Source organism: Oncorhynchus mykiss, chromosome 5, assembly GCF_013265735.2.
Source record: "Oncorhynchus mykiss isolate Arlee chromosome 5, USDA_OmykA_1.1, whole genome shotgun sequence".
In the NCBI taxonomy this organism is placed as follows: Eukaryota; Metazoa; Chordata; class Actinopteri; order Salmoniformes; family Salmonidae; genus Oncorhynchus; species Oncorhynchus mykiss.
The window spans coordinates 34,077,391-34,094,667 of record NC_048569.1 but is presented as its reverse complement, the minus strand read 5'-3'; the positions used below and the strand labels follow the sequence as shown (position 1 = coordinate 34,094,667).

The window sequence follows — 17,277 nt, the reverse complement described above, 5'->3', positions numbered from 1 at the left end:
AGGAATGCCTATGTAAGAATGCTATTCATTGAATAAAGCTCAGCATTCAACACCATAGTTCCCTCCAAGCTCATCATTAATGGGGTCCTGGACTTCCTGACGGGCCACCCTCAGGTGGTGAAGGTAGGAAACAACAGCTCCACTTCGCTGATCCTCAACACTGGGGCCCTGCAGGGGTGCATGCTCAGCCCCCTCCTGTACTCCCTGTTCACCATGACTGTGTGGCCATGGACGCCTTCAACTCAATCATCAAGTTTGCAAACGACACAACAGTAGTGGGCGAAATTACCAGCAACGGCGAGACAGACTAAAGGGAGGAGGTGAGGGCACTCAGAGTGTGGTGTCAGGAAAACAACCTCTCAATGCCAACAAAACAAAGGAGATGACCGTGGACTTCAGGAAACAGCATATCCACATCGACAGGACAGCAGTGGAGAAGGTGGCAGTGGAGAACGTGGAAAGTTTTAAGTTTCACAGTGTACACATCACGGACAAACTGAATTGGTCCAACCACACAGACAGCGTTGTGATGAAGGCGCAGCAGCGCCTCTTCAACCTCAGGAGGCTGAACAAATTCGGCTTGTCATCAAAAGCACTCACAAACTTCTACAGATGCACAATCGAGAGCATCCTGTCGGGCTGTATCACCGCCTGGTACGGCAACTGCTCCGCCCACAACGGCAAGGCTCTCCAGAGGGTAGTGAGGTCTGCACAACGCATCACCGGGGTCAAACTACCTGCCCTCCAGGACACCTACGCCACCCGATGTCACAGGAAGGCCATAAAGATCATCAAGGACAACAACCACCCGAGCCACTGCCTGTTCACCCCGCTATTATCCAGAAGGCAAGGTCAGTACAGGTGCATCAAAGCTGGGACTGAGAGACTGAAAAACAGCTTCTATCTCAAGGCCATCAGACTTTTAAACAGCCACCACTAACATTGAGTGGCTGCTGCCAACATACCGACTCAACTCCAGCCACTTTAATAATGGGAATTGATGGAAATTGATGTAAAAATGTATCACTAGCCACTTTAAACAATGCCACTTAATATAATGTTTACATACCCTACATTACTCATCTCATATGTATATGCATATGTGTATACTGTACTCATTTAAACTGCTGCATCTAGCCATCTTTATGTAATACATGTATCACTAGCCACTTTAAACTATGCCACTTTATGTTTATATACCCTACATTACTCATCTCATATGTATATACTGTACTCTATACCATCTTGCCTATTTGCGCATTTTACTATAATTCTAAACATTTCTTTAATGGTTTATGACGTGTTGCTGGTGCTACGCCAGTGACCCAGATGTTGTATTCTCACGTTCAATGCTAACAGCTGCTCACCAGTTGTTGTGTCAGCAGATGTCCACAAGATGGAGCCTATAAGACATCCCATTTCCCTCTGATTTGTGCATATGTATATAATGGTGTGTATAGACAGTATGGACTGTATTTGAATAGGAAAGGTATGTACAGCAGTAGTTATATAGGACGATCCTGGACTAGAATGCGGTATACACATATGAAGTGGGTAAAACAGTATGTGAACATTATTATTAAATTGACCAGTGTCAATGACTATGTACAGAGGGCAGCAGTCTCTAAGGTGCAGGGTAGAGTATCAGGTGATAGCCGGCTAGTAACAGTAACTGCCTTCTAGAGGGTGGTAAGGTGAACAGGCCGTGGCTCGGGTGACTGAGGTCCTTGGTGTGGTAAGCCCCGGTGATGTGTTGGGATTACCGTACCACCCTCCGGAGAGCCCTGCGGTTGTGGATGGTGCAATTGCTGTAGCATATGGTGATACAGCCAGACACAATGCTCTCAATGGTGCATCTGTAGACGTTTGTGAGGGTCTTAGGGGCCAAGCCAAATTTCTTCAGCCTCCTGTCTGTGTGGATGGAACATTTCAAGTTGTCATTGATCAGAGAAACTTGATTCTTTTCACCATCTCCACTGCAAGCCCCATCGATGTGGATGGGGGCGTGCTCCCTCTGCTGTCTCCTGAAGTCTACAATCAACTCCTTTATTTTGTTGATGTTAAGGGAGAGGTTATTTTCCTGGCACCACTCTGCCACGGCCCTCACCTCCTCCCTGTAGGCTGTCTTACCTACCACAATTGTGTCATCAGAAAACTTGATGATTGACTTGGAGACGTGCATGGCCAGGCAGTCATGGCTGAACAGGGAGTACGGGAGGGTGCTAAGCACGCACCCTTGTGGGACACCTGTGTTGAGGATCAGCGTGGTGGAGGTGTTGTTTCCTACCTTCCCCACCTGGGGGCGGCCCGTCAGGATGTCCAATATCCAGTTGCACAGGGCGGGGTTCAGACCCAGGGCCCCAAGCTTATTGATGAGCTTGGAGGGCATTATGGTGTTGAAGACTGAGATGAGTCGATGAACAGCATTTTTACATAAGTATTCCTCCTGTTCAGATGGGATACGGCAGTGTGCAGTGAGATGTCAATTGCGTCATCCATGGAGGTGTGTAAGGTGGAGGTGGTATAATCCTTAACTAGCCTTCACAGCACTTCATGATGACAGAAGTGAGTGCTACTCACTATAGTAATTTATTTCAGTTACCTTAATTTTCTTGGGTACAGGAACAATGGTGGACATCTTGATGCAAGTGGGGACAACAGACTGGGATAGGGAAAGATTGAATATGTCCGTAAATACTCCAGCCAACTGGTCTGCACATGCGCTGAGGACACAGCTTGGGATGCTGTCTAGGCCAACATCCTTGCGAGGGTTAACAAGCTTAAATATCTTACTCATGTCGGCCACGGAAAACAAGAGCTTGTGAGTGGTGGTGGCCTGCATCGGCCGCTCTGTGTTTTCCTCGTAGTGGGCGAAGAAGGTGTTTAACTTGTCCCTGTACTGTTGTTTTGCCTCTTTGATTGCCTGGCTTTTCTTTAAAAAAATGACATTTCTAAGTGACCTCAAACTTTTGAACGGTAGTGTATATACAGTATACAGTTGAAGTCGGAAGTTTACATACACTTAGGTTGGAGTCATTAAAACTCGTTTTTCAACCACTCCACAAATGTCTTGTTAACAAACTATAGTTTTGGCAAGTCGGTTAGGACATCTACTTTGTGCATGACACCAGTCATTTTTCCAAAAATTGTTTACAGACAGATTATTTCAGTTATAATTCACTGTATCACAATTCCAGTGGGTCAGAAGTTTACATACACTAAGTTGACTGTGCATTTAAACAGCTTAGAAAATTCCAGAAAATGATGTCATGGGTTCAGAAGATTCTGGTAGGCTAATTGACATAATTTGAGTCAACAGGAGGTGTACATGTGGATGTATTTCAAGGCCTACCTTCAAACTCAGTGCCTCTTTGCTTGACATCATGGGAATATCAAAAATAAATCAGCCAAGACCTCCACAAGTCTGGTTCATCCTTGGGAGCAATTTCCAAACACCTGAAGGTACCACATTCATCTGTACAAACAATAGTACGCAAGTATAAACACCATGGGACCACGCAACTGGCATACTGCTCAGGAAGGAGACGCATTCTCTCCTAGAGATGAACGTACTTCGGTGCGAAAAGTGTCAATCAATCCCAGAACAACAGCAAAGGACCTTGTGAAGATGCTGGAGGAAACAGGTACATAAGTATCTATATCCACAGTAAAACGAGTCCTATATTGACATAACCTGAAAGGCCGCTCAGCAAGGAAGAAGCAATTTGATTCGCAACTGCACATGGGGACAAAAATCGTACTTTTTGGAGAAATGTCCTCTGATCTGATGAAACAAAAATAGACGGTTTGGCCGTAATGACCATTGTTGTGTTTGGAGAAAAACGGGGGAGGCTTGCAAGCCGAAGAACACCATCCCAACCGTGAAGCACGGGGGTGGCAGCATCATGTTGTGGCGGTGCTTTGCTGCAGTAGGGACTGGTGCACTTTGCAAAATAGATAGCATCATGAGAAGGGAAATTATGTGGATATATTGAAGCAACATCTCAAGACATCAGTCAGGAAGTGAAAGCTTGGTCGCAAACACCAAGCATACCCCAAAGTTTTGGAAAATAGCTTAAGGACAACAAAGTCAAGGTATTGGAGTGACCATCACAAAGCCCTGACTTCAATGATATAGAACATTTTAATCCAGAATTGAAAAAGCATGTGAGAGCAAGGAGGCCTTCAAATCAGACTCAGTTACACCAGCACTGTCAGGAGGAATGGGCCAAAATTAACCCAACTTATTGTGGGACGCTACCCAAAACATTTGGCCCAAGTTAAACAATTTAAAGACAATGCTACCAAATACTAATTGAGTGTATGTACATTTCTGACCCACTGGGAATGTGATGAAAGAAAGAAAAGCTGAAATAAATCCTAAATCCTATTATTCTGACATTTCACATTTTTTAAATAAAGTTGTGATCCTAACTGACCTAAAACAGGGAATATTTACTAGGATTAAATGTCAGGAATTGTGAAAAACTGAATTTAAATGTATTTGGCTAAGGTGTATGTAAACTTCCGACTTCAACTTTATATATATATATATATATATATATATATATATATATATATATATATATATATATATATATATATATATATATTCCTTTTTTTATTTTTTTTACAATAAATTAAAACATACAGTCAAAAAGTATAAGTTGTCATTGTCACAGTGGGAATAACATCCTCTATGCACTTCCTGATGAACTCCGTCACTGAGTCAGTGTATGTCAATACTATTCTCAGAGGCAACCCGGAACATTTAAAAGTCAGCGTGATCAAAACTATCTTGAAGCATAGATTCCGATTGGTTAGACCAACGTTGAAAAGTCCTTACCACGGGTAGATCCTGTTAAAGTTTTTGCTTATAGGAGGGGAGGAGAAAAATGGAGGCAATCTGATTTTCCGAAGGGAGGGTGGTGGAGGGCCTAGTAGCCATCCCAGTAGTGAGTGTAGCAATGGTCCAGTGATCTCGATGCGCGAGTAGCACAGGAGATGTGTTGATCGAACTTTGTTAGCATTTTCCTCAGATTTCCTTTATTATCATTTATTCTTTCTTCCTGTCCACACAATGGATGGAGAACCCCGCTTGCTGAATGGATGGGGACAGTATATCCGGAGAGAGCCATGATTTCGTAAAACAGAATCTGTTATGGTCCCTGATGTCTCTCTAGACAGAGATCCTCGCCCTGAGCCCGTCTACTTTATTGTCCAGGGACTGATGGTTAGGGAGTACTTGGAAGTGGTGGAGGTATGCAAGCAGTCGGAGTCTGACTAGGAGACCAGACCTTAATCCTCTTCTCCGGCATCAGCGTCTTGGAGCGGCTGCTGGGATGAATAAAATTGCATTCAGTTCAAACAAAAGTTCAAACAAAAGGATCAGATTCAGGAAAGTCACATTTCTGGTCGAAAAGCTGGTGAGTGACTGTAGGTAATAATGTTCTGAGCAAATAATGTACCTAATAACAACAACTACAACATCAAGAAAAATACTGCAAAGTTGTCTAGGAGCTAGAAACAGGGCGACCATGTTTGTCGCCACCATCTTGTTCACCTTACGTTCGAAAGTATTGGGTATTTTACAGGGCTTTGTAAGGCTTTGTTTGAAAAAAATATCAATAAAAAATTAAGTAACTCATAAAACAATTCCATAAATAGAAACAGTAACATCAAATGTAGGCAAAAAGAGAAATATTTATTTCATGATAGACCACATTTTGGAAATACTCAACCATTCAAAGAAAAATGTACACTATTAAGTTATTTTTTTGAGGATGTACTGATAGGAGTTGAAATATCTATAACCACATGCATTGAGTTTTCTCCACAACACAAACAGCGACTAAGTAGTCCCCCCCCCTTAGCCAACATGTACTCCCCCCAAAATCAACCCTTCCTATCTTAGGTGTCAGGAGTTATGTTTGGGAGTAGTGGGAATACACACAACATAGTCACATACGATCAGAAACCTACAGTACTCTTTCCTCTTCCACCACATCAGTCTTAGTTTTTCAGCCAATGTCACTGTTTGAATCACCTGGTCAGTCGATTATTGAGGGTACTTGGGGTTGACAACTGACCTGGGATGGGTTAGGAAACCAGAGAATATGGCAGCCATCTTTATCTTCAATAGCTGATTACATGGATGTGGTCAGTCAATGATCCAGTGTGGCTTTCTGCACTGTAGGCTAGATTCAATCTGGTGCACTTTCCCCTTGGAGCTAGAAAGTGTATGACTGCATTCAATATATTTATATTGTGACATATTATTTTCAGGTAGATCATCATAATGATGTTGACTTTTTGATTCTGAGTAATTCATGGAGCTGCCATATTACCTCACCAGACACCACAGCACCAAAAATAAAATTCAGAGAATTTTCAACATTTTAAACTTCCTAAAATCCCAGGACCATGTGTCCATCTGTTAATAAGGCAAGGTACAACCAAATTGATAATAAAAATCTCTAGGTTGAAGTTCATGCGGAAATTAATTTAAAAAATAAGTTGCATTTGGCTTTAAAATAATTACGGTTGGTCCAGTTTTTAGCAAGTAAAGTTTGGTCTTTTACTAAATAAAACAAAATAAAACCAACAAAAATGTTGAACACCAAGATAGATATTCAGTGCATTAGGTGAGGGTTAGACTGACTTAAATTTCCCTTTTTTGCCCCCTGTTGATTGCGAGGAGTACCCATAGACTTAAAGTGCTGAGACTGATGTGAACCTTCTATCTGTACACCCATTCTACCTGCCATTACACCCCACGGTGAGTCACTGTTCTTTTTTGGCTGCGTCAGGAACAGTTCCCCAACTCTAGTGCAATGCTTCTGAGGGCACTGTCTGTCTGTCTTCAGATGAAAAGGGGGTTGAATGAATGAACAGAGGGTTAAGGACTGGAGCTGTGTCCCAAATGTTGCACCTCCCCCCTTCCTTCTTCTTCTCCATCCATAGTGCACTCTGCAGTAGAGGTTGGACGGGTAGAGCTCGACTGTAAGCTGGCGGTGGTCCATGGACCATAACTGACGAATCCTGTGAGTATTAACCACACTTCAAAAGGCACCATAATGTTATAGTGGTCAGGGCAAGTGAGTGTGTGTGTGTGTGCAAGACAAACGAATCCTGGCGTTTCTCTGTCTACCTCTTGTTTACGCCCTCAAGGCATCACCATGACAACTAAGGCAAAATCTTCAGCAAAGAGACACAAATCTGTATTTTTCTTCATCTCTTTTTCTCTGCTGTGTTGCTAATATCCATTTCACACATTAATCGTTAGGATCTCTGTTAAATAAATTATCTATACATTATATTACCCCCTCCCATAGACCTGCAACAAAGGAGGAGTCTGTTCATGTAATAAAACTATAGGTTCCCCAGTCTCTGTACGTAGAGAATGTTGGGCCTCTCTCTGCAATGTTTCTCAGTTCATGTCAGCCCCCTCAGAACAACCAGAGGCAGACAGACTGGAATCCAGTTTTTCCTCACAGAGATCAAACAGGACAAGATCTTACAAAAAAACAACATAAGCAAAGCCGATGCGTAGGAAGAAAACCGGAATAGAAACGTTGTTCACTGCAAAATCAGTATCCAGCAAAAAAGTATTCCACATGGTGTTTCCCTGGAAACCAACTAGTCCTTTCTGAGGACTGTGGAGCGAGGTGTGATGTGATTGGACAGGAGCCGTGGTGACATCAGAACCTCACTGAACTCCTTCTTCGTCAACATATGTTGAAGGAAACCAGCCAATCTAAAATGTCAGACACACACAGCAATGAGAACAGAAACCTGTCAAAAATCACAAAATTGTGGTGACAAAAAGGGTGAATAGTACAAAAATAAATAAATAAAATGATCTAATACTGTAGCCTAAAGAAAGGCTTCTAGATTTCAGAGGGGCAAATGATGAATTAGGTGTTAACATTGCAGACTTCACTTTGAGGTTACACTTTACATTACATTGCTCTCTTACCTGTGTAACCACACAGCAATTATTATTGTAACAACATTGTAATAACATGAATACCATATCTTACGCCCCTGCTATATTGGTTCTCACTCACCCTGCCATTGGCCTCTCCCTTCCACCAGCCCTGGTCTCCTCCGATCTTGCTGTAGATCTTGACAATGTCTCCTTCTCTGAGTGACAGCTCCCTCATGTCCCGTGCTGCAAAATTGTACCTGGCCACCGCTGTGCTGACCACCCTCGGTGTGAAAACTGCAACAATGACATCAGAGTCCGTGGGATAACAGTGTCAGAGAGAGCAGACACATTGGTGTTCCACAGGTGACTTACAGATCCTACAGTGCAGAACATTTACAGACAGTAGTGGAGATTAGGGTTGGAGGAGAGGATTGGACACATTGGTGTTCCACAGGTGACTTACAGATCCTATAGTGCAGAACATTTACAGACAGTAGTGGAGATTAGGGTTGGAGGAGAGGATTGGACACATTGGTGTTCCACAGGTAACTTACAGATCCTACAGTGCAGAACATTTACAGACAGTAGTGGAGATTAGGGTTGGAGGAGAGGATTGGACACATTGGTGTTCCACAGGTGACTTACAGATCCTACAGTGCAGAACATTTACAGACAGTAGTGGAGATTAGGGTTGGAGGAGAGGATTGGACACATTGGTGTTCCACAGGTGACTTACAGATCCTACAGTGCAGAACATTTACAGACAGTAGTGGAGATTAGGGTTGGAGGAGAGGATTGGACACATTGGTGTTCCACAGGTAACTTACAGATCCTACAGTGCAGAACATTTACAGACAGTAGTGGAGATTAGGGTTGGAGGAGAGGATTGGGCATGAGGATTTTTTCATATTTTTTTAATTTATTTATTGTGTGTTTTTGTTCTACCTTGTGATATTTTTCGTGCTACATTGATATTGATTACTGCATCGTTGGGTTTGGAGCTGGCAAGAAAGGCATTTCACTGTACTTGTGCACGTGACATTAAAACTTGAAATTTAAGATGGGTTCTTTACCCCTTGACCCAGTTACTTAAGTTTTATATTCTAAATAAATGAGTTAATTCAATGCTCTACCTAATGATGTCACATTGGTGACACAATAAAAGAAAGAAAGAAAGTCACACACTCCTGTACGCCCTCAAGGCATCACCATGACAACTAAGGCAAAATATTCCAGCAAGACACAAACTTGTCTTTGTCTTCATCTCTTTTTATCTGCTCTGTTGATAATATCAATATCACACAATAATCATTAGGATCTCTGTTAAATACATTATCTATACATTATATTACCCCCTCCCATAGACCTGCAACAAAGGAGGAGTCTGTTCATGTAATAAAACTATAGGTTCCCCAGTCTCTGTACGTACAGTAAGTTGGGCCTCTGCAATGTTCTCTGCTGTTAATTCAATGCCTTTTCAATATTGGCACATCAACGACACAAACAAACTAAGAAAGAAAGTCGCACACTCAATATATGCTCCTATCAATGTAATGGGTGAAAACCTCATGCTTTTACAGTGATGACACATGACAACCGAGAGGAGAACATTTGACAGCTATGACAGAATATGGGAGGAAAAGGGATGTGAGAGGAGAGGAGAGGTGGCTTGCTTTCTAGAGTTCAGAGGGAAGAAGAAGAAGACTTGAAGAGAAGGAGGAGAGTACCTGACCAGAAGGGGGCTGAGCTCTGAGAGGAGGAGAAGTTGAGACCCTGAGGACTGAGGAAGGAGAAGTTGTAGGAAGCACCAATGGCTGCTGAGACAGGCAGTGGAAGAGGGAAAAGGGGAAAGAGGAGAAAAGAAAGAAAGAGAGAAGAAATAAAAGAAAAGAGAAAACTCATTAGGGAGAATGTAATGGCTGGCCAGAGATCAAGGTGGCCAACACATACATAGGGCTTTGTCCCCCATGGAAAAACAAGCCTAAATCAAGAGAAAAAAACACTACTCCCAATCTATACCCATGCCTCACACACTGAAAAACCAACCATGACAAATGTCCAATCCGCCAGAGGCGCTGTATCCTCTTGTTCTCTCCCCTAGACTCCACCCCTTCCAACCCCTCCAACCCACACACACAGATCACCAAGCCCATTGTCTCCATCCATTTCCACACGCTGACCAGAAAAATGGAGGGGGGAAAATGTGTTGTTGGTGCCAATTGGGCCTGGCTGGAGAGGGAGCAAACAAAGGCAGATCAGTGTGGGAGTCTGGCCAGAGCAGAGAGCAGGGCAGAATCATTTATTATACATCTAATGATTGAGGGTGTTCAACAAAGCCCATTCAGCTGGCCTGACACCCAGCCAGCCAGTCAGCCAGCCCAGGGCCTGAGACAGCTGCCAGGAGTCCCAGCCTTCCTCCCTCTGGCTGGCTGCATGGGTCAGGGGAGGTGGTGACTATGGGAGGGACAGAGCCTTGCAGGGTGACTGGCCTGGCTGGGTGTTTCCTGTTCTGGGAGGAGAGAGGCGGGTAGAGAAACAAACCAGCAGCCTGCCCCCTCTCAGTTAACTCTGTGCAGTGAAGACTCTGGATGAAGGCATGGATTGACTGAATAGGGATGTCTCCTATGTGTGCATCTGTGGTATTGGCAGACAGAAGAGGAAGAGAGAGGAGGGAGTCTCACCAGGGATGGGCTCACCTGGAGAGCGAGTGCTGGCCCGCGAAGCCGGCCCCCGTTCTCTAGATTTGTAGGGATATCGTAATGTTGTGTCTAGCAGCTTGAAACTCTCCTTCAGCGAATGAGACTGATAGTACTCCACCAACTCCTGCCAGACAAAGCACAAGAGAAAGACGTTCATTGACCATATAAGCATTACAAATAGTATGTGACATTATGTGACAGATTGATGAAAGCTTTCTTACCAGTAGACTCTCAAACTTCTTAGCCTCAGTGATGTGGATCCAGCTGTCTTTCTCAATGACTTTAATGTGCTTTACTTCATCATTGAACCTATTGGAGACAAAAGTACTGCAGTGACCGCAGAAGATTCACAGAGGTGGGAGCTGACATCGTGGGCATTAGAGGTGGACACGGGAACAGGAACACAGTGGGTCATGTGTGGAGCTTTTCATTATTACTGTGTGTAAGCCTAATATAGTTTACTTAATAGAAATCTCTACAAAATAAATTGTTATTTCCCCTCTCCTTGCTGCAGTTGCAGCCAGTCACTCAGATGCATGTGGAGACATACACAATTGCACATGTCCACAGGGCATGGTCTAACTCACTCCAATGGCATCACAAACTGTATGACAACGTCCTGGTAGTGTACACAACAAATATCCATTTCGATATGAATGTGGCTTTCACTATAAAATACGTGAAGGAATGGGGGGTTTGTTAGTGTTACTGAGAAAGATAAGTCTTCTCTGATTTTTCTTTGTTAGGGTAAATCAGGGTAAACACTAACTTGATGCTGATGGCGAACCTCTCTGCCTCAGCAGTCCTCTCTCTGATCAGGTATGTCCCACTGCTGTGGGACTTCAACAGGTTGTCAGCCTGTGTCCGCTCCATGTTGCCAGCAAACCTGACGGGACGTTGAGGGGGAACACAGGTCACTGATGGACTTTAGAAAATACATAGTAATACACTGTCCTAACATAGTAATACGCTGTCCTAACATAGTAATACACTGTCCTAACATAGTAATACGCTGTCCTAACATAGTAATACACTGTCCTAACATAGTAATACACTGTTTTAACATAGTAATACGCTGTCCTAACATAGTAATACACTGTCCTAACATAGTAATACACTGTCCTAACATAGTAATACGCTGTCCTAACATAGTAATACACTGTCCTAACGTAGTAATACGCTGTCCTAACATAGTAATGTGCTGTCCTAATGTAGTAATACACTGTCCTAACAGAGTAATACCACAGTAATACAATGTATTTACTACAGAGAAATGAGGAGAGGGGTACTTGCAAACTAGACTGAATATCACAACTTTTGAAATGTCTGTGAAGGGTCGTACCACGGGTATGCATAGTAGTCTGTTTCCCTTGAGGGCTGCCGGCTGGGGAAGGACTGGAACAAAGGCTGTGGTGACAACCACAAAATCAGCATTAGAGATTTCATAAATAGAGTCATGAGTGAGTGAATGTGTATGTGAGGGGTCCTTTACCTTGGGGTCCAAACAAGGCTTTACACAGTTGTTAGGAAAGAAGCCACTCTTCTGGGTTTGGATAAGCCTTCCCTGGGAGAGAGAGACACTAGGTGTCGATATACAACAACTGTGTTGCTATGGCTGGATGTAGGAGCACATTGGGCATGCTCATCAGAATGTGTATGTGTAACCTATAGTCACTATTTATAGGGGGGAGGGAGTGATTTTACCTCCCACCAGGTGGTGTCAGGTTCCCCCTTCAGCAGCTCGATGAAGTCGCCTGTCTGGAAGGAGAGTGGAGGCTTCCCTGGAGGAACAGGCATCCCGTGATAGTTCCTCACTGCCACCATTTTGGGACCTGGAGCCAGGATAAAATGCATACAGTTAGATGAGCTGAACACTCTTCACTTGGACTATTGAGACTGCACAGAATTCTCCATATAACATTTCAACACTTCCATCACTTGTGTTAGTATACTCAATCAGCTCTTGCATTGTAGTCTTCCACTAGAGAGCAGCAGAGAGCTGTAGCTCTACTCCACATTCCAGCCAACTTCAAGTAGGTTTGACAGCTTGAGAGCAATCTTTATCAACGTCTACTGTACATTGTAGCTCTCCTGACTGACTAACATTAATTACACTGTGCTATATGATTTCCTGTACGAACAGCATTCCTACCGGATGGCGGTAGTCCAGGTTCCTGAAAGGGGAAGGATAAACACAGCAACAGTGTCAAGATTAGGGAGCTCTAAGAGCTAATAGTATTCATGTTCTACACAACCAAACAGATTAATCAATCAGTTACCAATACAGCAACAAAATGGTAATTAATTCATCAAACAATAGATTTCATTCTTCAAAAGGTGATACATCTGAATGTCTAAGGGAGGGTGAAACACTCACTGTGTCGAGTGGATCTGAAAAAATGTGAGAGAGAAAGAGCAGATGGTCACCTAAATGGTACAACTCACTAGTTATGCATGTCCCATAGAACTGTCTGTATCTAGGGAAACTGGTCAGTAACACTTCACTTTAAGTTCCTCTTATATCTCTGTAGTACCACTGTAATGAATAAGTGTTAAGTAGAGGGTGGAGAAACCTACTTATTTTACAGATGGTGATGCACTCTAGACACTCTTTGTGCGCTCCAGTCCCACAATGGGAACAGTAATACCCCTGGTAGAATATCCCCCTGGGAGAGAGAGAGAGAGAGAGCGAGAGATAGAGAGTGAGAGATACAGAGAGAGTGAGATACAGAGAGAGAGAGAGAGCGAGAGAGAGAGAGAGAGAGAGAGAGAGAGAGAGAGAGAGAGAGTGAGATAAACAGATAGCGAGATAGAGAGAGTGAGATACACAGATAGAGAGAGTGAGATACACAGATATATATATATATATATAGAGAGAGAGAGATACACACAGAGAGAGAAATAGAGAGAGTGAGATACAGAGAGAGAGAGTGAGATACACAGAGAGAGATAGAGTGAGATACACAGAGAGAGAGATAGAGTGAGATACAGAGAGAGAAAGAGATAGAGAGAGTGAGATACACAGAGAGAGAGAGATAGTGAGATACACAGAGAGAGAGAGATATAGAGAGTGAGATACACAGAGAGATACACATTCCAAACCCTGACCAGCTAGGACAGGTCTTTATCAAAACACCACTCTGAAAAAAAATAAACAACATGCACCGTATGTGATTCTGTGCTAGTACTTTCCTAGTATACACTGTTGTTCCAAAAGCTTCAGGTTTGATTCCTGTGTGGCGCCACACTGTGTACTTGTGTTAACCCAAATAAAAGCCTTGGCTAAATAGACATGAATTCAATGTTCTGTTACTACATCCGTAAGCAGTCCACTCTTTTTTAAGTGGATTACTTCTTGCGCTATGTAAAATACAGTGTATACACTGCCATGTCCAATAGCCAACACCATACATCACAGGCTGATACACTGGGGCTACTGATGCAATTATACAGTTAGCAGCTAGTGGTAGCAGGACACTGGTCCTTTCCACAAGACGGGGAGGGAATGTAGGTCAGTGCAGCTACTATGCCGTTTTTGGGTCAATATATTGCATCAAGTATAGAGTGTAGACAGCCACTGTAACAGAGGTGGTAGTGTGGTAGTGGCAGTGATAGTGGTACGCTTCACAGCGTAGTTCTAGAGCTGCACTCACATTGTCCCTGATGAAGACGCTGGTTATTAGGTTATTACATTATTGCATCTGAGCTCCTAGAGTGTGAGGCTCTCCTTTTCTTTTCCACGTGTTCCACTCCGCTAGCCAGCACCTCGCCTAAACAGGTGTGTGTTTCCTGCGTCTCCAAATGTCCTCACATCGTCAACCTAGACGCATGCCGACTGTATTGGTTGGCTTTGGAAAAGTGTACGTGCATGTTTTAGCTGTCAGTCAAATCAAACAGGCGCAAAGGCTGACTGATTTGTCATTCAGGGAGTTTATTGAGGCTGGCAGCCTCAAAAGACTGCATAACACATTAAGTGTGTGGCATCAGTAAGTACCACTAACATCCCATTGAAAAACAGTGATGTCTTCCGTCAACAAAGCGCATGATTAGGCCACGTGAACGATCTGATGTAGGTGTACAGGTACATAAGCAGGAGTCCCTGCGGCTTTTTCCAAGTCTCACCTCAGCAGCATCTTGCAGGCTCGGCAGTTGGTGTCCTTCTCAAACGTGTGCATCTGGAAGTTGTGCTGATTGGCCGTGGCTTTCTCCGGCTTGATGTTTGACCTTCAGGATTGGAGGAAATACACATAGCGAGTTTGAAATGGATCTGATTCGTCTAAAAGATCCACGGTGATGTATATTGCTACAGTAGACCTACTACTGTACTCACATGGCCATCTCAAACTGCTCCATCCATTTCCTCTTGGTGTCCTCTGTTTTACAGAAGAACTGGAAACCCTGCTTCCCTTGCAGGTGGATCAGGTAGAAGCCATAGGACCACTGCAGAGAAAGAGAGGATGAGGAAGCGATGGAGGAAAGAAAGAAACAGAGGCATTGATGGAGAGAGTGGAGGAGAGCAGTGGTGGGGAAAGTAACCAATTGTCATATAGAAAATGACTCAAGTAAAAGTGACAGTCATCCATCAAAATACTACTTGAGTAAATGTCTAGAAGTATTTGGTTTTAAATATACTTGAGTTTCAAAAGTATAAATCATTTCAAATTCCTTTTATTAAGCAAACCAGATGGCACAATTTTTTGTTTTTTTAATTGAATAATTTACAAACAAAGCATGTGTGTTTAGTAAATCCGCCGGCGATAGTAGGGATGACCAGGAATGTTCTCTTGATAACTGTGTGAATTGGACCATTTTCCTGTTCTGCTAGCCATTCAAAATTTAACGAGTACATTTGGATGTCAGAGAAAATGTATGGAGTATAAAGTACATTATTTTCTTCAGGATTTTAAAAAATGTAACCTTTATTTAACTAGGCAAGTCAGTTAAGAACAAATTCTTATTTATAATGACGCCCTACTCCGGCCAAACCCGGACGACGCTGTGCCAATTGTGCGCCGCCCTATGGGACTCCCAATCACAGCCGGATGTGATGCAGTCTGGATTCGAACCAGGGACTGCAGTGACGCCTCTTGCACTGAGATGCAGTGTCTGAGACCACCGCCCCACTCGGGAGCCCTAAAATTTATTTAGTAAAGTAAAAGTAAAAATTTTAAAAATCTATAAATAGTACAGGTACTCCAAAAAACGACTTTAAATTATTTTACTTTACACCACTGGGTGGGGACGGACTTTTGGGAGGGTTGTAACAACTTCACCTACACAATGATGTATACTAATAAAATGTCATTTTTATAACCTACACATTCCCTTTGGAGCTAACCAAGAGATACTGTTCATGCTTGGGAATGCATCTGACAAAAGCGTAAGAGAATCACATAGCCAGTGGGTGCACATGCAATCATGGCATGACCCAACACCAACCACACACACACACACACACTAGCTGCAATGAGAAGATGAGTTAAGGATTGCTTCAGCTTACCATTTTTCCACTCGACTGGTAAGCATGCAAAGAGAAACACACCAGAGAAGACCCAGTTACACATGCACACGACCACACATGCAGATTCAAAAGAATTGTTAGATTGGTGGAAAATGCACACAGCAGTATTCATTTCATGTACATGTTCTTCAGAGCATAGGCTTGCACAATGCATACAGATCTGACACTTTAATGCATTACACATGAGCTCGCTTATCTGAAATTACCGTCACCGCAATTCTACCTCAAGGACACCATTTGTAATCTTTACTAAAATATTGCAGAACCTGGGCTGAGCGTGTCCCTTCAGCAGGCTGTTGAGGGAAATTGTGCGTCCCTCGTTTTAAAGTGCTCAACGCTGCTGCCTACCTTCTTCATGTCCCTGTTGTTCATGGGGTCGTCAGACATTTTGTACGACTGCAGCTCAATGATCTCCTTCAGTTCATAGCAGTAGCCTTTCCGCTTGCACACTATGACCACTTTATCAAACAGGAATATGTACCTTGGGAAACGAAGCGTAAAACACCTGTTAGTGCGCTGAACACGTGTTCTCCAATACTAAGTCTGCTTATGACCTCATTACCACATTCCCTCAGTACCACACATTCAGTAAGTCTGGCTTTCATAACGAAGCTTGACTACTCACCGGTCCTGCTTTGTTCGGTTGACTATGGAGGACACCTTGAGCTCTCCATCTATCTTTGGCCTGCCATACTCCTCCAGTTTGACCTGCTGCTTAGGCCACATACACATGCCAGTGTTAATCTGATGCTGTACATCTCGGGTTTCCCCAGTGGTCAATAAGAGTGGTAGTATAAACAGTAGGTATGGATGAGAGAGCAGCACACTGTTGTGTACTTTACTCAGTGTTATTAATTATTCATCTAACCTGGTTAAATCTCATTGAATTAAGTTTCGCCCAAGGCGCTGAACTGACTTATGATATATTAAACATCAAGATGTCCAAATGGGAAATGTGAGTGTCATTTAATTATGCTATCATAACATTGACATTCATGAGTATTCCACCTCTGACCGTATGACCCCCTTCAGAATGTGTCATTAGATCTGACATCTTGTCCGGGATACAATGGGCATACAGACGTGTAGACATATCTGAAGTAGCAGCCTGTGGCTCTCTATCCCTA

General features: G+C 43.2%; 1 protein-coding gene across 14 annotated transcripts in view; it reads right to left on the bottom strand.

The window, feature by feature from the left end:
• Window positions 1–5,683: 5,683 nt before the first annotated feature.
• Window positions 5,684–17,277, bottom strand: part of LOC110523649 (guanine nucleotide exchange factor VAV2) — a 242,212-nt gene continuing 230,618 nt past the window's right edge. For 2 of the 14 annotated variants that reach the window (XM_036977309.1, XM_036977312.1), the window contains 17 exons: window positions 16,776–16,864; window positions 16,499–16,631; window positions 16,130–16,144; window positions 14,960–15,069; window positions 14,752–14,853; window positions 13,207–13,295; window positions 13,007–13,020; window positions 12,782–12,803; window positions 12,334–12,461; window positions 12,122–12,193; window positions 11,972–12,036; window positions 11,399–11,515; window positions 10,851–10,938; window positions 10,612–10,753; window positions 9,658–9,744; window positions 8,070–8,224; window positions 5,684–7,756 (listed from right to left, as the gene is read on the bottom strand). In XM_036977309.1, the coding sequence (XP_036833204.1) occupies window positions 7,709–7,756; window positions 8,070–8,224; window positions 9,658–9,744; window positions 10,612–10,753; window positions 10,851–10,938; window positions 11,399–11,515; window positions 11,972–12,036; window positions 12,122–12,193; window positions 12,334–12,461; window positions 12,782–12,803; window positions 13,007–13,020; window positions 13,207–13,295; window positions 14,752–14,853; window positions 14,960–15,069; window positions 16,130–16,144; window positions 16,499–16,631; window positions 16,776–16,864 (1,476 nt within the window). In that variant the 3' untranslated portion in view covers window positions 5,684–7,708. Of the gene's footprint in view, window positions 7,757–8,069; window positions 8,225–9,657; window positions 9,748–10,611; window positions 10,754–10,850; window positions 10,939–11,398; window positions 11,516–11,971; window positions 12,037–12,121; window positions 12,194–12,333; window positions 12,462–12,781; window positions 12,804–13,006; window positions 13,021–13,206; window positions 13,296–14,751; window positions 14,854–14,959; window positions 15,070–16,129; window positions 16,145–16,498; window positions 16,632–16,775; window positions 16,865–17,277 lie in introns of all 14 variants that reach the window. The other 12 variants (XM_036977315.1, XM_036977316.1, XM_036977311.1 and 9 more) reach the window with 11 other exon arrangements.